The sequence below is a fragment of the Schistocerca americana genome, chromosome 2, assembly GCF_021461395.2.
Source record: "Schistocerca americana isolate TAMUIC-IGC-003095 chromosome 2, iqSchAmer2.1, whole genome shotgun sequence".
Lineage (NCBI taxonomy): Eukaryota > Metazoa > Arthropoda > Insecta > Orthoptera > Acrididae > Schistocerca > Schistocerca americana.
In genome coordinates this window covers 512,609,519-512,630,458 of record NC_060120.1, presented here as the reverse complement: position 1 = coordinate 512,630,458, position 20,940 = coordinate 512,609,519, and the positions used below count along the sequence as shown (strand labels likewise).

General features: G+C 39.8%; 1 protein-coding gene across 1 annotated transcript in view; it reads left to right on the top strand.

Moving 5' to 3' along the window:
- Positions 1-20,940, top strand: part of LOC124595100 (sterol regulatory element-binding protein cleavage-activating protein) — a 241,904-nt gene that overhangs the window by 179,337 nt on the left and 41,627 nt on the right. Inside the window, exon 21 of the mRNA XM_047133693.1 lies at positions 17,568-17,713. Within this exon, the coding sequence (XP_046989649.1) occupies positions 17,568-17,713 (146 nt within the window). The remainder of the gene's footprint in view (positions 1-17,567; positions 17,714-20,940) is intronic.

Here is a 20,940-nt window from a genome sequence, read left to right as displayed (position 1 = left end):
GTACAGTCCCCATCTAGCAGCCACTTTTTTTTAAGTTCTATTCTGGGAATAGCATGGAAAACATATTGTACGAACACATAATAACACCTAACTGGAGAATAACTAAACCGCTGCTTGTGGCAGGGTTAGTGAAGTTAACCGGAGAATAAGTTTTGACACTGGCAGTAATAGTTACAGAATTAGTGATGTCAAGATTGTTTATTAGAATGAGGAAGGAGAAGAAATGGGGACATCACACAAATTATGGAAGAATAGGACGATTCTAAATTTATATAAAAATTTCATAGTACTACTCTTTGATCTCATACTTGAGAAGCAGGAGCTTATGAATGAAATGTAAAACTATTTATTAACATAAAGCTTTTTGCATGTAATAGGCCAAATAGGCATTTGATATTGGTACTTCATGAATTATATACTGTTGTGTTATAAAAATGACCATTTGTGCCGAAACAGCCTCGTTTCTTTGGTGTGTGTTGCTATTGCTGCAATATTAGCGGAGAGTGATGAAATACACGTAATAAGATCAAGAAGCCACACCAGTCTTGGGTACTATTTGCTTTAACAGCTTTTTCGGTATTAGACAACAACATTTCATTTTTTCATGTAGCTAAATGTTTGACGAACTTTGATGAGGTAATAGATTCTTTCCCAGAGAGGAAAGCACACCATGTAAAGCTGTAGCGAGATTAGAGAGAGAAAAATGCCAGGGCTTGAGGATTGAAGAAATGTGTACTGTCTTGCTTGTCTCTTGTCTTTACTCGTTTTATGTACCCTATATTTAATTTTATGTCACACAAAACAGCAAGTTATTAGCTAATAGGCAATAAAGATTGCAGGTTTTCTGAAGAGTTCTTATTCTCCCAGTTACAAATAATCCCATCCAGGAATAGTTACAGAATTAGTGATGTCAAGATTGTTTATTAGAATGAGGAAGGAGAAGAAATGGGGGCATTAAATTATGGAAGAATAGGATGTATTAATTGTGAGTTTTCTTTAAGAGGGGCAAGATGTCAAACCGGCCAACTGGGAAACAGAGAGGCACTGTAGGACAACCTTATTTCCACTCTCCTGAATATAGTTTGATAACATCCATTACAAAATATTATACGTTTGAATTCCACAGAGCAAAATACAGTGATGTGCGACAGAAGAATGCAGTGTGAAGAGGTGTGGCACTGCACTTTGACACACTTACGACCAAATAACATGTCTTAAATTTCCTCAATCGAATACATATGTTTTATATATGAGATTCTTCAGAAAGATGTGTGCTACAGAGTGCACATATTTCTGAAAAGTCAAGTTCTTAAAATTTTTGGCGTCCCACCTCAAATGCTTGGGGGAAAGGGGGGCCGCCACCATCTAGTATTGCCCCAGTTCAGAAATATCGTAGATCTGCAGTTGATGCACAGAGCAATAAGAGTTGTAGTGGGGATGTGGGTAGTCTCCACGTGACCCGTGTTTATGTTTAGTGATTTTGCTGTTTCCTCTCCGTTTATCAAATGAAAACAAAATGGATTTCTGTGACCAGGAGCTATCAAGTGAATTAAAATACATTCGCATAGCTACGGGAGGCTAAAATATGTTACTAGTTTCAGATTTTATTTTATTTCTGCCTTCCTGACAGTCAAGCTTTGATTGCGCTGCAGAACAATGAAGTTATTTTTGTCGGTTTGCTAAGGCTATTTGGCTTTTATTGATCTTTTCCACTGAGGCAGCAAATTTTTGTGAAATGGAAGTGTTTAATTACACACTATTGCCCAGTTTCATCTGTTCACTGCATTTCAAGTGCACGTTTTCATCCTCTAGCACATACGGCATTATGCCATAATAAAGAAGTAAACACGAGATGATACGGAACTGATACTCCAAGAAAACTGACATCCGAATCTGGACATACGAATGTGCACTTTAAGCCGAATTATGCATTTTAGTACAGTTCACGAAATTCCTATGTTCTTGGAGTATCCTCTAATGTCTCATTTCTTTTATGACATAATGTAAGATCTTTTAATGTTATACATGTATGAACGTAGGGGCTTCCTGTGTCATCGTAGCTGCACAAGTGCTGTGACACCTGTTACCTGGTGGTCTCTGCCAACTTCTGAAACGAACCAGTTTCTAACAGATTGTGGGAAAATATTGTGAATGGCTGTTTGAAGAACCTTACTTTCAAAGTAAAGTTCCTTGTAGGCAAGATGAACTATGTGCGAGAATGTATGATGAATTTCTTAAATCACAGAGCGTTTGACTCTAATTTAGAAATCAGCTCTTTGAGGACGGCCATTTAGAAGAATTTCGAGCCCAGATGATTAGACATTTATGTCATCGTTAAACATTTTTCTGGCACATTTGTGTGGTGTATCTTAAAGTGTAACATGCGCATAAAAGATCAACATTATATGTGAAATGTTAGCTTCTCTTGTAGCTTATTAATCTTGGAGACCAACATTATATGTGAAAGCTTTTCCCCCCTTGTAGCAACACTATGTAATTAATTTTAAGCATTAACTTTTCCTATTTGTGTGTTTGTGCTACTTAACAGTGATGTTGCTGTTGGCTGACATCATCACGTGTCCTATGCTCTGAATATCTTCCGTCATAGGCTGGGGACATCATGTGACATGAACTATAACTGGCTTACAAAAGTGCATCGCAATTTTGATTTCAATTCTTCAGAAAGTCACATGCAGTGTTTGGTGGAGTTCGAATTTATACTTTCATAATGTGAAAATATGGAGTGTACATGTTGCTGCACATCAAAGATCTTTCCAAAATGTGTTCCCCCCCCCCCCCCCCCCCCCCCCCTCCCTGAGTTTCGTTTTCTAAAGTGCTGGGAAATTCTACGGTGATGTACAATACCATAATCATTCAAAGAATTGATAAGTTTTACAGTTCTGAGGAAAAGTATACTGCCACATAACACAGAAAAAGTGTATTTTCATCCGAGAGAAGGTGTATTTTGAACCAGAAAATCCGGGAATTTTTTTTCCTTGTCTGCTTATGTACCTTGTTGATACTCTGCTACCTTTCCTATCTCATCTCTCAAAGCTACACATTTGTCTTTTATTGTAATTTTTTGCTTCATTTCAGTCCAAGGTTGCCTAATGCTCCCTCTGAAACTATCACCAATCCCTGGTTTCTTAAATTTGCCACCAGTCACCTTAATTTCGTGCATTTTTGCAGTGTCTTCAATTTTAAACTACCGTTCACAATAAATAAATTATGGTCATAGTCCTCATCTCCTCCTGGAAATGTCTTACAGTTTAAAATTTGGTTCCGAAATCTCTGTCGTACCATTATATAATCAGTCTGAAACTTTTGATTGTCCCCGGGTCTTTTCCTTTTTAAACAAAGTGTTGGCAATTATTAAATTATACTCTGTACAAATTCTACAAGTCTTCATCTTTCATTCCTTTTACACAGTCCATGTTCTGCTACTATTTTTGTGGTCTCTTCCTTTTCCTACAACTGTATTTCAGTACCTGTAACAGTTAAATTACCCCATTAACTATCTGAATAATTTCCTTTATCCCATCATATATTCTTTCAAACTCTTCATCATTTGAGGAGCTAATTGGCTTGTAAACATGTGAGTGTTGGCTTCATGTCTATCTTGGCTACAATACATGCTGTACATTGTGGCTTATTCACATTCCTGTTCTTGTATTCCTCATTAAGCCTGCTCATGCATTACCAATCTTTGATTTTGTGTTGTTGACCCTGTACTGACCTGACTGTAAGTCCTGTTTTTCCTACCTCCATACTTAATAATTCTGCTATATCTAACTTCAGCCTACCTATCTACCCTATTAAGGGATGCAACATTCCAAGCTCCAGTCATAGAATACCAGTTTTGTTTTTTATGATGAGAACATCATCCTCTTGAGTTGTTCTCGCCCGGAGATCCAAATGGGGGAGTATTTTATCTCCTGACTGTTTTACTGAAGAGGAAGTCATCATCATTAACCCATAAAGTAGAGCTGGATGCCTTGAGGAAATCAACAAGAGCTTTAGCTGTCCTGTGCTTTGAACTGTTAGCAATACCAATGCAGGAAGGCTGTGTTGGCTAATGTTACAAACCTGCATCAGTCAATCATCCAACCTGTTTCCCCTGCTACTACTGTAATAGCTTATGCCCCTCTTAAGGAGTTGATAATTCACTGCATCCAAACCTGACCTCATTATTGCATTATCTGTTTCTTCCAATTCAACATTCTGCTCTTCTGTAATATTGGAGTAAAAACTTCAACAGCCAAGATTGCTAGTTATAATTGTATTTTTGATGAGTGCTTTTGGCAAATCTAAGTTGTTATTGGACCTTACCCAATACTATACTTGAATGATGTCAAGTGTTCATAATAAGCTCATGCAGTCAGTGCAATATTTATGATATTTTCTGTAAGTTTTATCATTGACATGCTGATGTATCTTTTCTACAAGATCCTGGAGTGATGTGCCACGACTTGACAGCATTTATTTTATGTGTGACAGTGGTGTGTTGATGTATCTGTGTAAGATCCAGTGATGTCAACTTATGTTTGCTGCAACCAGTCACCAAAATAAAATTGTGATCTTGGCTGTTGAGAATTTTTACTTCTGTATTTCACATTACTCTAGATTGCCCCCACACTGCAACGATGTGAAACATTCACCTCTTCTGCTAGATCCAGGACAGTTCCTCTCCATTGCATAAGTCTTTGATGTACTCCTGCCATCTGTCTGCCCTTTCTTTTAAATGTAATAGAGGTTTTCCATGGGCATGTAGCAGATCAACACCTTAACATTTTACTTCCTCAAAGAATTCCCACTTTGAGTGAGTCAGTCTTCAATATCTAGTAATCCATTTCATCATCTAGTCCATTTTATTTACAATGTTGAATTTCATCTGGTGTTCATCACTAGTAGATTATGGTTCATATCCATGTCTGCATCTGGGTGTGCTTTGCTGCCTAAGATTTGCTTTTTAAATATATGTGTAACTGTAATGTATTCCAGTTGATATGGGTATCTCCTGGTCTTTTCAAATTATACCTTCTTTTCTCATGACTTTAGTAGACGGCAGAACTCTAGAAACCTCCCTCTCTCACATTCCTTTCTCTCATCCTAAATTGTCTTGTAAATTTCCCTTACTTCTCTCGTCTGTTCCCTTATGCGCTCGCAACTCTTTTGTGAGTACATGCATGGCGAACATGGGGCCTGAAGCCATTCCTGTACTGAAACTTTTCTGGCAGATTAAAACTATGTGCTGCACTGAGACTTGAACTCAGGACCTTTGCTTTTTGCGGACAAGGGCTCTATCACCTGGCCTACCCAAGTACAGTTCACGACCCATCCTCACAGCTTTACTTCTGCCAGTGCCTTATCTCCTATCTTAATCATTGCAGTACTTCTTCCTTTTCTGTGGAGCAATATTACCTGCTGTCTATCTCTTTTCTTCAACATATTCTCTGGAACAGATTCCTTGCTGACAACCTATCCCTCTCATACGATGTCGATTCTGGCTTCTCACACATTTTTCTCCTGTTTTATACTGCATGTTTCGTTTAGCTTATGATTGATCCCAATAACTGGGTTTGACCTCCCTATGTCAAAATTGTTTACAGATTGTGTGGGCCATGCAGGGAAGGTTGCACAGTAAAGAGTCCATGAGTGGTGTCATAAGGAACCTGTACGGCAGTAGCCATTCATGAAAAGTTGTCGTATGTGTTACCACAGGTTTGCATCAGTTGCTGGAATGACCATCATCCCTGATCTCCAAAGTGTTCTGACCTACTCCAGGAGTGCAAAATCCAGGAACCGAAGGTCATAGATCACCTCTCATATTTTAAGCTTAGAAAAAAATATGATCATTTTTATCCTGCTTCAGTGATATTGACCTGTGCCACTTCTGTGTCCAGGTCATTAGCAGTAACTTGGCGCTTTTACTCGCCAACATTGTGCAAGTAAACTTGACCACATGGATGATAAGTCCTTCCCTGCCATCATTCCTGTGGCACCATTTTCAGGAACTACTCCTTGCACATGGCAGGAGATACAGCATCCTCCTCTGGCATCTACTGGTGACAGCGCACATCCTCGGAAACCTTCTCCACACAAATCCACAGATCAGAGACCGGACACCAGCCACCGAGCGAGGTGGCGCAGTGGTTAGACACTGGACTCGCATTCGGGAGGACGACGGTTCAATCCCATCTCCAGCCATCCTGATTTAGGTTTTCCGTGATTTCCCTAAATCGCTTCAGGCAAATGCCGGGATGGTTCCTTTGAAAGGGCACGGCCGATTTCCTTCCCCATCCTTCCCTCACTCGAGCTTGTGCGCCGTCTCTAATGACCTCGTTGTCGACGGAACGTTAAACACTAATCTCCTCCTCCTCCTCCCGGACACCAGCCAGTGACTGAAGTAGCCATGGACTATGGGACATATAACACCCCACTCTATTTGCTACACCCACAACTAATTTCCTTAGTTCTGTGATCTCTGTAACTCTCCAAGAAACACACTTCACTGATGACCATTCCCCATCTCTTCGAGTTCACTGAGCATTCAGTCAGAACCACACTACCCCAGAGAAAGAATTTGGAGCATTGTGTACATTGGTTTGCACAGATGTCATCATTGAATGGATTGTCCTCTGTACCATGTAGCAAGCAATAGCAGTGTGAGTTCAAACCACCTGAGCAATCACCATTTGTAACGTTTAATTAATTCCAAGCAAGGCACTTCCTTACCTTGAGATGAATACCTTAATCCAACAACTCTTCCCCACTTCATTGCATCTGGTAGCGTTCTCCTGATTGAAAGCTTCTTTTTGATCATGATCAGTGTCTCCTCAATGATGGCAGTTCTAACCACTTCAGTGCCACCTATGGCACCTTTTCTACTGTTGACTTTATAATCTCTTCCCCTGTCTTGTGCCTTTGCTATAGTGGTGCTACACTACTGTCTTTATGGCAGTGATCGCTTTCTGTTGATTCCTGCTGCTTTCTTGTCACCGCCTGATGGACCAGGTATGTGTTGAGCTCATCAAAGAGCTGACTGGAAGTTGTATGTCTCTGCTGAAAAGCTTGCCCCCATCTCCATAAGACTGCATCGACAAGGTTATGGAAGCTGTCTCTGACGCAGTTACCTGTTCTGTTGGAACATCTATCTCCCTTTCAACAGGCCCTCTCTGCCACTGGCCAGTGCCCTGATGAACCAAATACATTGCAACAGCTGTTCAGGTTATTGAAAGGTCCTGCAACATCTCAAGCAACAGCCTTCACAGATCACCCTCCTCACTTTGAAGTGGATATGTGTTAAGGTATGCAATCTAATTAAACACAGTAAGAAGGAATGCTGGTAGTGCTATGTCTTCTCACTGGAAACTTGAGCATCTTCATTCCAGGTGTCGTCCGAGCTCTGTAATCTTCATATTAACAGCTGCTCCGTGTCTCTTCCTTCATTGTGGTATTTGTGCCAATGTATTGGTTCTTGCTTGAATGACCCATCTTGAGGGAGCTTTGATGTCCTCTTCTTAAGTGGCTGCCTTTTGAATGCATCGATGACAAGTTGAAGACCTCTCCCAATCTTTGTGACCACCACGCCCGCCCTTTTCCGGCCTTGCTAAATTATATAATGAACCTTTCACTGACTGGGAAATGCTTCAAGCTCTGCCTCATTGCACACCATGCCCAGGCCGTGATCAGTTCATAATCAGTAACATCTTGAGTGTTACTCAAAGACACCATCTACTCATGGTCTCCACCCTATTTGGCTAGAATGTGTTTGCCTTTCCCAGTGGCAAGACAGCATCGTCTTCCCAGTACTTAAACAAGTCAAAACCCAATGCCCATCAGTGGCTGTTGACCGATTAGCTACACCAACATGCTCTGCAGTCTTCTTGAAAGGATGGTAGCCCAGTGGTATGCCACTTCTCAATTATGGGGCCTTTTGTCTCCATATCATGTGATTTCTGGGAGGGGTGATCCTCAACCAACCGTTTGGTTAGATTAAAAACAGCAATCCAACAGGCCTTTTCTAAATTCAAACTCCACATTGCAGTCTCTTGACTCACATAAGGCATGCAACACTGGTTGGAGCCACCACACTTTATCTATACTCCATGACCCATCAATTTTTATTCATCAGTTTCTATCCCACTGGTTGTTTTGGGATAGAGTTACTACATCATTCAGCTCCCTATGGGTCTAAGAGAACAGTGTCCCATAGAGCTTTATGCTGAGTGTTACACTCTTCCTCACCACCGTCAATGGGCTAGCAACCTCCACCAGACCACTGGTCACCTCTGTGCTGTGTGTCAAAGACTTTGGCATTTAATATAGCTCCCAGTCTGCAGCCTTTATGGAACATCAGCTTCGAGGTGCCATCTGAAGGGCCTCCACGAGGACCCTTTCCCTTGGCTTCCAGTTCTCTGCTACAAAAACCTTAGTTACATGTTTCTGTGATCATACTGTGGTCCATCCTGACCCCAAACTCTACTCGGGTACCCAGCACTTGGATGTTGTTGCTCAGTCTCAATTTTTGAAGTATTTCTTTGATAAAAATCTGATGTATGTTCGTCAGCTAGTGACTAGCTGCATGTGGAAGCTTAATGCCCTCGGCTTTCTTGTTCACACCACTTGGGGTGTGGATTGCACAACTCTACACCGTATTTACCAGGTCCTGATCTTGTCCTTATTGGAATGTAGTTGCAGGTTTTCAGCTTTGTAATTGTTGGATACAGGCCATCATCATGCAGTAAGAATGGTCACTAGTGTGTTCTGAGCTAGTCCTGTAGACAGTCCCCTTGTTAAATCAAGGATCTTCCCTCTTCTGATAGCACCAACTTTAATTCACTTAAGCAATCACCATCTAACAATTTTCTAGTCATCCATCGTTTCAAATTAATGTTGCATGCAAGGGACATCGACCCACTGACATCCACTGTTTAGGGTGGGGATTTCCGGTTGGAATGTGACTCAAGGCCCTCTTTCGGAAAACCCCCGTCTTAACTTCCTTTGTATGTTCTACCTGCCCTTCCTCTCCCTCAGTTACAGTTAACACCCAAAATAGTACTGTATAATTGATTAGAGGTAGGCACAGCACGTGAAACTGTATGCCACATTTTACATACAGAATTACCTGTGAGAAAGCTTTATCTAAGACAAGTGCCACATTTGTTGATTGCCACTGAAAAACATTTGAAAGTAAATTACTCACCAATGTTTGGGACTGTTCCAGAAAAAATCCAGCTGTTTTTTTTCTGGTTAGTCACTGTGGATGAGGTGTAGGTCTACCAATAAAAGCAGAGGGCAGAAGTAAGGAACACAGCATTCAGCACCAAAAGAGGTTAAATAGTTTCCATCCGTCCTAAGGCTATAGCCAGTTGTTTTCTGGATGAAAAATATATTATTCTTATTGATTACTTGGCAAACTAAGAAACAACTTACAAATACTACTGGACCAGCTGGATTCAAAGGTACCTATAAAACAGAGTGAATTGCAGAATGAGAAAATACACCTGCCCAGTACTTTGGCAATGGGAAATCTGTGTTATTGTCCATAGAGTTTGTTGAACCATCCATCATATTACCCCATTAATGCCCACACAAATTTTTTCCCTAATTTTGATTAATATTTTTTCCTATTATTTGTTTTTGTGCATAAACATGGTGTTATTGTTATTTTGAAACTCGCATATTGTTTAGGCCCTTTACCATTACATATGATACGTCATATGTGAGACAGTAATATATAGCACAACAGTGGCCATGGAAGAAATTGTATGTAGTCCACTCACAACTATGTCTTAGACAGTACAGACATTTTAATAAGGGGATTGGTAAACTGTGTACATTTTAGAAACTAAATTTGTCCTTTAAAACAGCATTTTCTTAATTTATATCTAATTACAAGTTTTTTACTTCACAAAACATTTGTTAGAATGTAAATTTACACTGCACTTTACACAGTGGATTTTAACACATTTTCCACAAGATGCAAAAGAATGTTGGGCACTTTGTTTGTCAACACGGTGGTTCACTCCATCGTCATGGACTTCCTGAGGTACCGACCTCTGTCTTCTCGGGGCTACAGCATCTTGTGTTCCTATCTGCAGAGCTGTCATTAATGCCAGTGTTATTCTTCAGACAAAATCTAAGAACAGTGAACAGTTCTTTTTTTTTTACAGTAACCACATGTTCACCATTGAACCATGTAAGCAGAATATGAATCAGGGCCATCACCAATTTTACTAAATTCGAATTCTGTATAGGCCTCAATGCAGATCAAACAGATCTGCTCCCCACATACTATGGTTACAGTTGTAGATGAAAGTTAATTGCAGAATGCCAATCCACCTTATATCTTTCCCACTGTAGTACTGGCAGTGTGTGTGTGTGTGTGTGTGTGTGTGTGTGTGTGTAGATTAGATTGTAGCATCTTGTATGTTTGTACCAATTGTTTTTTGGTTATCACATAAGTTATTGTCAAAAACCATAGGTGTGGCATTGTTTTCCTGTAATTTTTGGGCAACTACTGGTTTTGGTTCATACAATGTAAAATCATCCACACTGAAAAATCAACAATTGCGAAGAAATAGGCTTAACGAAAAGCCTCCTTCAGAAAAGAAAGGAAAACACACACACACACACACACACACAGGCACACCTCATGCAAATGTGATAGGTATCTCCGGCCACTGTAGCCAAACAGCAACTGCTGTGTTGCGCAAAGTCAGCTATTGGGAATGGGGAAGAGTATGTGTGCGGGGGGGAGGGGGGCAGGGATAACAACACTGTCTGGCAGAGCAGTCCAAGGACTGCTATAGAAAGTGGCAGGACAAGGCTGCCAGGGTCATGTTGGGAGGTGGAAGGGGGCAGGTGGGAAAGGAGAACAGCAGAGAGCAGAAAAGACTGGTGGGTGCATTAGCAGAGAGAGCACAATGAGGGTGAGGGACATGAATTGGGAGGTAATACTTCTGAGAGGGCAGAAAGTGTTGAGTGGAAGTTGTGGGGACAGCAGGTTACCGTAAGTTGAGGCTGGTGTAATTTCAGGAGTGAAGAATGTATAGTAAGGATAATTCCCATGGAAACAGTTCAGAAAAACTTTTGATGAAGGGGAGGATGCAGATGGCCTGGGTTGTGAAGCAGCCATTAAAATCAAGCGTGTTATGTTCAGCTGCATGTTGTGCCACAGGTTGGTCCGCTTTGTTCGTGACCACAGTGTGGTGATAGCCATTCATACTGGTGGTCAGCTTGTTGGTAGTCTTGCAAATATAAAAAGCCATGAAATGATTGCAGCAAGGCTGGTATTGACAGGGGTGCTTTCACAGGTGACTTGGCCTCTGATGGGGTAGGATAAGCCTGTGACAGGACTAGAATAAGGAAATGCCGGGATGGTTCCTTTGAAAGGGCACGGCCGATTTCCTTCCCAATCCTTCCCTAACCCGAGCTTGCGCTCCGTCTCTAATGACCTCGTTGTCGACGGGACTTTAAACACTAACAACCACCACCACCACCACCACAGGACTAGAATAAGAAGTGGTGGATGAGTGGATTGGGCAGGACTTGCTTCTGGAGCTTCAACAGGGGTATGATCCCTGTATTAGGATGGACTGGGATGTAGTGGAGGTTGGGTGGGCAATGGAACACCACTTTAGGAGGGGTTGGAAGGATCTCGAGTTGGAAGCCCTCATTTCAGCATGTGATGATAAGTAATCAAAGCTGTATCAAAGAATGTGGTTCAGTTGTTCCATTAGACGAAGGTGTCACTCCTTTGTTATTGGTTCTTGGGGGTGTGTGGGGTATGGTGCAGAAAACCTGTTTGTGGATGAGATCTTGGAGATAGAGCCTGTTTGTGAAGGACTTTGTGAGACCTTCAGCATACTGGGCAGGGGAGTTCTTGTCTACATCTGCATCTACATATATACTCCGTTAGCCACCAAGAGGTGTGTGGTGGAGGGCACTACTTGCGCCAAAGTCGTATTTTCTCCCCCTCTGTTCCACTCACAGATTGTGCGAGGGAAAAACGACTGTAGGAATGCCTCAGTACGAGCTCTAATTTCCCTTATCTTTGAATGGTGATCATTGTGCGATTTGAAAGTTGGTGGTAATAATATATGCTCTACATCCTCGATGAAGATTGTATTTTGGGATTTAGTGAGCAACCCCTTTCGTTTAACGTGTCGTCTATTTGCGAGTGTGTCCCACTTCACACTTTCTATGATATTTGTAATGCTCTCGTGATGGCTAAATGTACCAGTCATGAATCTTGCTGCTCTTCTTTGGACCTTCTCAATCTTTTGAATCAAACTTAACTGGTAAGAGTCCCATACAGACGAACAATACTCTAAGACTGGACAAACTGAAATATTGTAAGCAGTTTCCTTTGTTGAAGGACTTCATCGATTCAGGATTCTACCAATAAACCACAATCTAGAGTTCACCTTACCTGTTACATGTGTAATCCGAGCATTCCATTTGAGATCATTTCGAATAGTCACACCCAGATACTTGACTGATGTTACCACTTCCAAAGACTGGGCATTTATTTAGTACTTGTACATTAATGGGGATTTTCACTTTGTTATACACAGTAGGTTACATTTACTAATATTGAAAGATAACTGCCAGTCATTACACTACCCATTTATTTTCTGTAAATCCTCATTGATTTGTTCACAACTTTCGTGTGATACTACTTTCCTGTAGACCACAGCATCATCGGCAAACAGTCTAATGCCACTGTCAGTACCATCAACCAGATCATTTATGTAAATCGTAAAAAGCAGTGGACCTATAATGCTGCCCTGAGCCACACCTGATGTTATGCATGTTTCAGTTGACATCTTGCCATTCAGGACAACATAGTGCTCTCTGCCTGTTACAAAACTTTCTATCCAACCACATATGTCATCAGATAGGCCATAAGCGTGCACTTTTTGGAGCAAGCGACAGTGTGGCACTGAGTTGAATGCCTTTCGAGGAATATGGCATCAACTTGGGAGCCGGTATCTAGAGCCTAATATATATCATGTACAGAGAGGGCCAGCTGTGTCTCGTATGACTGCTGTTTCCTAAAACTGTGCTGGTTTCTGCAGATAAGCTTCTCAGAGTCTAGAAAGGTCATTATGTCTGAACACAATGGCTGGTAATTATGTGCATACGATTTTCTACCCCTTTTATAGATTGCTATGATGTGGTCCTACTTCCAGTCCTGTGGAACTTTATGCTGTTCCAATGATCTCTGATAGATGATGGATAAGAATGGTGCTATATTTGTGCATAGTCAGCACAAAATATTACAGTGCTGCAGTCCTCTACTGTAAACAAGGTTTTTAAAGCTAGGTTTAGAATTTCGGCATTCTGATTATCATCATCTGTTACATTACCCGTACTGTCAGCAAGAGAAGGTATTGAATTATTTGTAGCATTCATAGATTTTACGTAGGACCAAAGTTTTTGGGAGCAATTTTTAGAATCTGCAGATAAAATATTGCTTTCAAATTCGTTAAAAGAATCTCTCATTGGCCTTTTGACAGCTGCTTTCATTTTGCATAATTTCTGTTTGTCAGTGGGGCAGTGACTATGTTTAAAATGACTGTGCAAAATTCTCTGCTTTCTCGGCAAGTTCCTAATATGTTTGTTGAACCAAGATGGATCCTTTCCCTCCCCTATATTTTTGCTAGGCACATATTTCTCTAGCACGTGGTGGACAATACCTCTCCCCCCCCCCCCCCCCCCCCCTCCCCCCAACTTCCACTGACAACTGACACAGAAGCCGCAACGACATTATAGTCGCTAACACCTTCTTCTAGATTAACTTCCTCAAGAAGGTGAGGTCTGTTTGTCGCCAAGATATCTAATATGTTCCCATATCAATACCAGTTGCTCAAGGATGTACCGTATGCCACTGCAGATATATCACCCTCAGGTGTCCAGGCTGTATGGGACGGATTTTTTGGTGTGGAAGGGTTAGCAGCTGTCAAAATGCAGGTACTGTTTGTGGTTGGGAGGACCAGGAAGGACTGAGGATACAATGTCTTTGGCTCCAAGTACAGATCAACAACATATCATCAATGAAACTGAACCAGACCAGGGTTTTGGGACTTTGGGAGACTGGGAAGGTTTCCTTTAGATGGCCCATATAAAGACAGGCGTAGGAGGGTGCCATGCGGATCATAGCTGTGCTGCAGGTTTGTTTATATACCTTTCCTTCAATGGAGAAGTAATTGAGTGTTAGGATAAAATCAGTAAGGTGTGTGAGAAATGAGGTAGTGGTTTGAAGTCTGAAGGATGTTGAGAGATATAGTGTTCAATAGTAGCAACACTATGGGTGTGGGGGTTGATGGTGTATAAGGAAATGGTGTCAACAGGGTTCCAGGCAGTAATGTGGTGGGGAGTTGGTGAAGGAAGTGGTTGGCATCTTTGATGTGGGAGGCCAGATTTTGGGCAATAGATAGGAGGCATTGGTCAGTGAGAACTGAAATTCTTTCAGTGGTGGCACAAGAATGAGCTACAATGGGGCATGCTGGTTTGTTTTGTTTGTGAATTTTGAGGAACCTGTAGAAGGTGTGTGTGCAGGATTTCATTGGAATGAGGAGGGAATTGAATTGGATTGGATTGTGGCATCACTGAATTATCTTTCTGCACATGCTTTTCCTGCCAGGTTACTTCATCTGTAAATCTTTTTCTTTTACCTCTCAAATTTCCATGACTAATTAATCTGTGGTTTTAAGAACAAAATATTGGGTCATGTACAGTATTTGTTAATTTGTTCATCTTTTCTACTCTCTCATCACAAATATTAGTGTGTTTTGTCAGTCATTATGTTCAGCAGCAGTATGCTTAATTGTCTTGACTTCAGTGTTGTGGAATAGGACTCTATTACCTAGTTTCATAATATATATTCCATCATCTTTGTCATTATTAGCCTCATCCCTATCACCATCTTGTCCACCTGCCAGAGGAACCAGAAGCATTTCAGCTTCATCATTGGGATCAATTCCTTGACATTTATCAACATTTTCTTCACCCTTCACGTCTGCAAACCACTTCAAATTCGTTTCTGTGTCATTCGTATAACAGACAGTAAACTTCACACAACTTCCCACCATATGTTGTATCAGTTTTAAAGCAAATTAAATGCAATTCTAATATAAATTCTTAAAGCAAGGTTATTGTCAATCATTTGACTTTAAATTACAAATGAAACTGTGACCTCAAACTTAAGAGTTTGTTTTCTTTTATACATCCATGCCATGATGTCAGTAATACGCAGGTCTTAACTACAATTAGTTATTTCTCACCTAGAAAACTAATACCAACCAAACTCACTGATGTCAACTCTTTCAAAAAAGATACAGTAATACTCACATTGGGTAACTTTCAAAATTTAAAAATCTCTTTCCATGATATGAAATTTTAAACTTGGTATTCACTGTATGATAGTCAAGTGATGGGAATTAATGGGTTAATCAGAATTGGTAGCCTCCAACTGCCAGCTGTTGCCACACCTACAGAAATTTTTGACAGAAAAAGTTTTTGTTTGGTGAAAAGGTAATTACACATAAATGTGATATACTCAATGGGCAGTATTTAACAAAGTGGACTGCATTGCAAGTAAAGCACATCTTTGACCTAAAAAAAATCCATAGCTTTCACTAAATGGCCGGGAACTGCGCCGGCTTGCTATCTTATTCCTTCTGCACATTGGATGTGACCAGACTGAAAACTGAAACAAAGTGGTTTTACAGTTGGCTGTAAAAAAAATTATTTTATCAGGAAAAGTGTGTAATTGGTAAGAACTAAAAAGAAAAACTGGAGATAAAAGGCTGAAGGTAAACCCTATCTTCAGACAAGACATGTTGGCCACTTTTGTACTAAGTCATGCTAGAATATTTCTCTTGGTACTGGAAACAACAGGAAATGGGATGGGGGTCATTTTTTATGGACACAGAGAGATTTCAGCTAATAACACTGAAAGTCATTTTTATGAGATCTAGTTGATAAGGTATGCACAGATTCAGACGGATTACTATAAGAGATAAAAAATAAAGAACAGCATCAGATTACTTGAAACTACAAACTTAAAAATAATTAATAAACCCTCTTGAACAGAGGAGAGAAGTATTGCTTTAGGGCCATATGAGGGAGTAAAAAAAAAAAAATGGGGTGGAGCTTGGGGAGTACTCATTTCGGCCACTAGGCGTATATAGCACAACTCATTGCCAATTCAGTCCCGCCTGTGTTGTTGACCTGGCATGCTCGGTTCATCTGCAATGATTGTCTTGTTCTTGTTTCGTGTTTTGTTATAACAAGTTTAAGTGAACAGTGTGCAGCTGTGAAATTTTGTTTCCTAATCAGTAAAAATGTTGCTGAAACTGTTTTGATGTTGAAAACAGCTATCAAGATGATGCTATGGAAAAAACTCAAGTGTAAGAGTTGTTTGCTCAATTTAAGAATGACGACATGTCGATTGGTAACAGACCTCGTTCTGGACCTTCATCAACTGCCTGAATCATTCAGAGTTTGTTCCAGCAAGTCAGACTGTCAATCAGATCTTTTATTTGGAAGTTTTAAGAATATAGCACATCAGTGTTCATCAAAAAAGACCTGATTTGGGGCAGGCAGGAGACTGGTTCTTTCACCACAAAAATGCACCTACACACACAGCCATCTTTGATAGTTTTTGGCAAAAAATGGCACAGTTCCACTGCCCCATGGATGCTACTCACCTGATCTGGCTCCGTGTGTCTTTTATTTCCACACGTGAAAAGGGGCAATGAAAGTGACACCGATTTGATAACATTGAAAAGGTAAAGAAAAAACAAGGGAGGAGCTGTCAGCCATTTCTAAAGATGACTACAAAACAGGTTTCCAGCAGTGGAAGCACCGGTGTGACAAATGTATTAGTTGTAATGGAGAGTATTTTTAAGGGGATAAAGTTGTTTTGCAAACTATTTGTATAGCTTTTAAAATTTCTTTTGCTGGGCGGGGGGAAGGGGGGGGGGGGGGGGGGCGAGGGCGAGCAGTGGGCTATGATACCCTCTCATATGTTATTTATTGTGACTGTCTACAGTGTTGTAAAAGTCTTCGATTTCCAAAATTGTATCTGTCTTATCGTAAATTTAGGGACCATCTTAATAACAATCATAATATATTACTATATAACAACACTGAGCAAATGAGAATTCTTTTAAACAAATTCTAAAGAATATTAGCAAAGAATATAGGAATTGTTGTTTGGCACATTGGTGCAAAACATCATGTTGTTAGACACTGTCAAAGTGGCGAAACACTTGAGCATTACACCATATTGAACTACATTAAACTAGAACCAAAGGTAATCTTATGTTAGGTTCTTAATGCAGTCTGTTTTCTTTCTTAATTTTGTATTTATTTTTCATTTTGTTCTTAACACCTTTCTTATTTTTTCATTGAAGTTTATGAAGTTGTATGTACTATATAACCTCTTTAATTGAAACTGGTAGGTGAATAAGAATTTAAGATATAATAGGAATGACTTGTGATGGGTAAATTATTTAAGTAATATTTGTGTGATACATGATTCATTGTTACAGGGACATGCATGTATAGTATACAAGCACATGATGGAGCGGTTTTGTCTTTGACATACTCAGCAAGTTACGTAATTAGTCTGGGATCTGATGAGAGGCTTTGTGTGTGGGAAAGATTTCAAGGTCATCTTCTCAATACCATCAATCTAGTGAGTAACTTCAATTGGTTGTTTTATTACTAACATTAATGATTTCCACTTCAGGCTTTCATTTATTGCTTCTTGATAGACGGTATCTGTAAAGTTACATTTTTAGGCCAGATCTGTTACAGTGTAAGAATCAGACAAGAAAGTTTGTTTCATTATTATCCATTAGGTAACACAATGAGAATAGAAGATATAATGTGAAATTTGCCATGCTATTCTTGCTTAACATTATTTCATTTAAAATCAGTAGAATAGTGACTAAAAACTAAAATGCAAAAGAAGAGTAAAGACAAAAATTTTGAGTGGCAGACAGCCTGTTAGTGTACAAAGTTGGTATGTAGTTTTGATACATTTTGGGTACATTTTATGTACGCAAATATTCAAACTTTGATGTATCTGCTACAGTGGCAAATGCTGGGATGCATGTTAACTGTCACTCTGAAAATAATCCCTCAGGCTGTGCTTAAGCCATGTGTCCCCAGAATGCTTTCTTCCAAGAGTGCTAGTCCTACACGCTATACAGCAGAACTACTCTGAAGTTCAGAAGGTAGGGGATTGAGGTACTGGTGGAAGTAAAGATATGAGAGCTGGTCATGAGTCATGCACAGATAGCTCAGTTGGTAGAGTACTAGCCCATTCAAGGCAGAGTTCTCATTGACTTACTGTTCCATTGGCTCTTGGTAGAATATTTTATACATTGTGAATGAAAACACACATGATGCTGGTGTAATATTCTACAATATTTATTATTTATTTTACAAACTGGTCTTTGGCTCTCACTCCATCATCACGTACAAATTTTTGTAGGATCAAAGATTTTAAATAGTGCATCTACCTAGTAACACAGTTTCCACAGATTATTTTTTATTTAGGCATAAAACAAGATAAATTATTTCAGTGAAAATGTGATGTAAGATTATTTAACTTAGATAAAATATGTGACAATTTAACTAATGAACTATGAAACAAATCACAATAATTGTTCTGAGAAGAAAATAAATTGAACAATAGACTTTGGTGACACTTCATAAAGGAGTGGCTGAACAAGTCCTATGTTACAGACAGATATGATATACTAGTGTGATTAAGCAGGTAACTGAAGCAGCTGTGATTGCATAAAGTAAAATTTTCAACAGCCCGAGTGAAATTATAGTAACTGAAATAAAGAAAAAAATGGGGCATGTGAGTTGGAGGGATAAATTACAACATGGCCTGGCTGAGATTATCTACATCTACAGTTCTACTCTGCAAACCATCGTTAGTTGCATTGCAGAGGGTATTTCACATTGTACCAGTTATTTTGGTTTTTTCCTGTTCCAGTCACATATGGAGCATGGGAAGAATGATTGCTTAAGTGACTCTGTGTGTGCAGTAATTTTACACACAACTGAACCAATGTGATCATTCCATTTCATACCCCTAAAAATTGTTAAGCCCAGGTATTTGTATGAGTTGGCCAATTCGACCAGTGACTTATTAAAATTATAGTTACAAGTTACTACATTTTTCATTTTGTGAAGTGCGAAATTTTGCATTTCTGAACATTTGGAACAAATTGCCAATCTCTGCACCATGTTGAAATCCTATCAAGTCTGACTGAGTATTTCTGCAGCTTCTTCAGATAGTACTTCATTAAAGATAACTGCCTCATCTGCAAAAATCCTGATTTTACTATTAATATTGTCCGTAAGGTCACTAATACACAGTATGAACAGCAAGGATCCCAACACACTTCCCTGGGGCACACCCGAAGTTACTTCCACGCCTGACGATGACTGTCTATCCAAAATAACATGCTGTGTCCTCCCTACTAAAAAGTCCTCAATCCAGTCACATATTTTACGTGATACCCCATATGATGATACTTTTGACAATAAGCATAGGTGTGGTACAGAGTCAAATGTTTTTCGGAAATCAAGAAATATGGCATTTACCTGGTTGTCTTGATCCAAGCTTTCAGTATGTCATTCAAGTTCGGTTTCACAGGATCAATGTTTTCAAAATTTATGCTGAGAAGGTCATTCCCTTCAAGATGTCATTATGTTTGACGTTAGAATATGTTCTAAGATTCTACAGCAAATCAATGTCAAGGATATTGTACAGTAGTTTTGTGGATCACTTCTACTACCCATTTTGTAGATGGGTGTGACCTGTGTCTTTTCCCAAGGACTGGCATGTTTTTTTTGTTCAAGGGACAATCTGACAGGGATTCCATCAAGGCCTCAAGCTTTGTTCGGTTTTAGTGATTCCAGCTGTTTCTCAACACCACTGACACTAGTACTTATTTCATTCATCTTTTCATTGGTACGAGAATTAAATTTGGACAATTTTCCACGTTTGAAAGTGGAGTTGAGCAATTCTACAGTTTCAGTTCTTGTCTCATTTGTTAGGGACTGGACACTAACTGTAGTGCCACTAACAGTCTTCACACACACAACCAGAATTTCTTTGGGTTCTGTGAAAGATCATTATTGCTTTCTTGACAGTCAAACACATTTCATTCAGCTTCTCTCTATCTATAGGGGACTGACGGCCTTAGATGTTAAGTCCCATAGTGCTTAGAGTCAATCTCTATTTATATGCTTTGTTTTATATCTGCAACACAGTAATCTGCTTCTTTAGAAGTTTGTTTTACTATGGAGGTTTCCTCCTATTGTGAACTGTTTTACTGGATACATATCTATCCACTGCGAGGTCAGCTATTCTTTTAAACTTGAGCCAGAGTTCCTCTAGATTTTACACTCTCTGATTTTACATTTCCCATGATAGTACACCATAAATTTGTAGCTACTCTGAAAATGCTAAAAATTCCCTCTTTTTTTTATGTTTCTTCCTATTAACGTTTATGCAATTCTGTGCTCTTACTCGATATCTCACTTGACATTTGAGGTGACTGAACAAGTTATAAGTGGCACAAAAGATAGACGGTTCACACCATGCATAACGGCAGGTTAAAAGGAATATTTTAGGCTGCTGCAGGAGGGGTGTAGCGTGAGAGAGGAAATGCTGATATAATCTACAATCGGTATTGCCAACACAGCTTGCAACATTTAGCTTCTCTGCTCAATGATGATGGATCGAGGAAGTCTCACACTACTTTTTGCAGGAACTGACATAATCATGATGTGGTGACACTGTGCGGGTGACCAGGAACGAGGTTATTGATTTGTTGATCACTGTAGCGTCAAGTTGATGTTTATTATGGACATGTTAGTGACAGAGAATCTCTG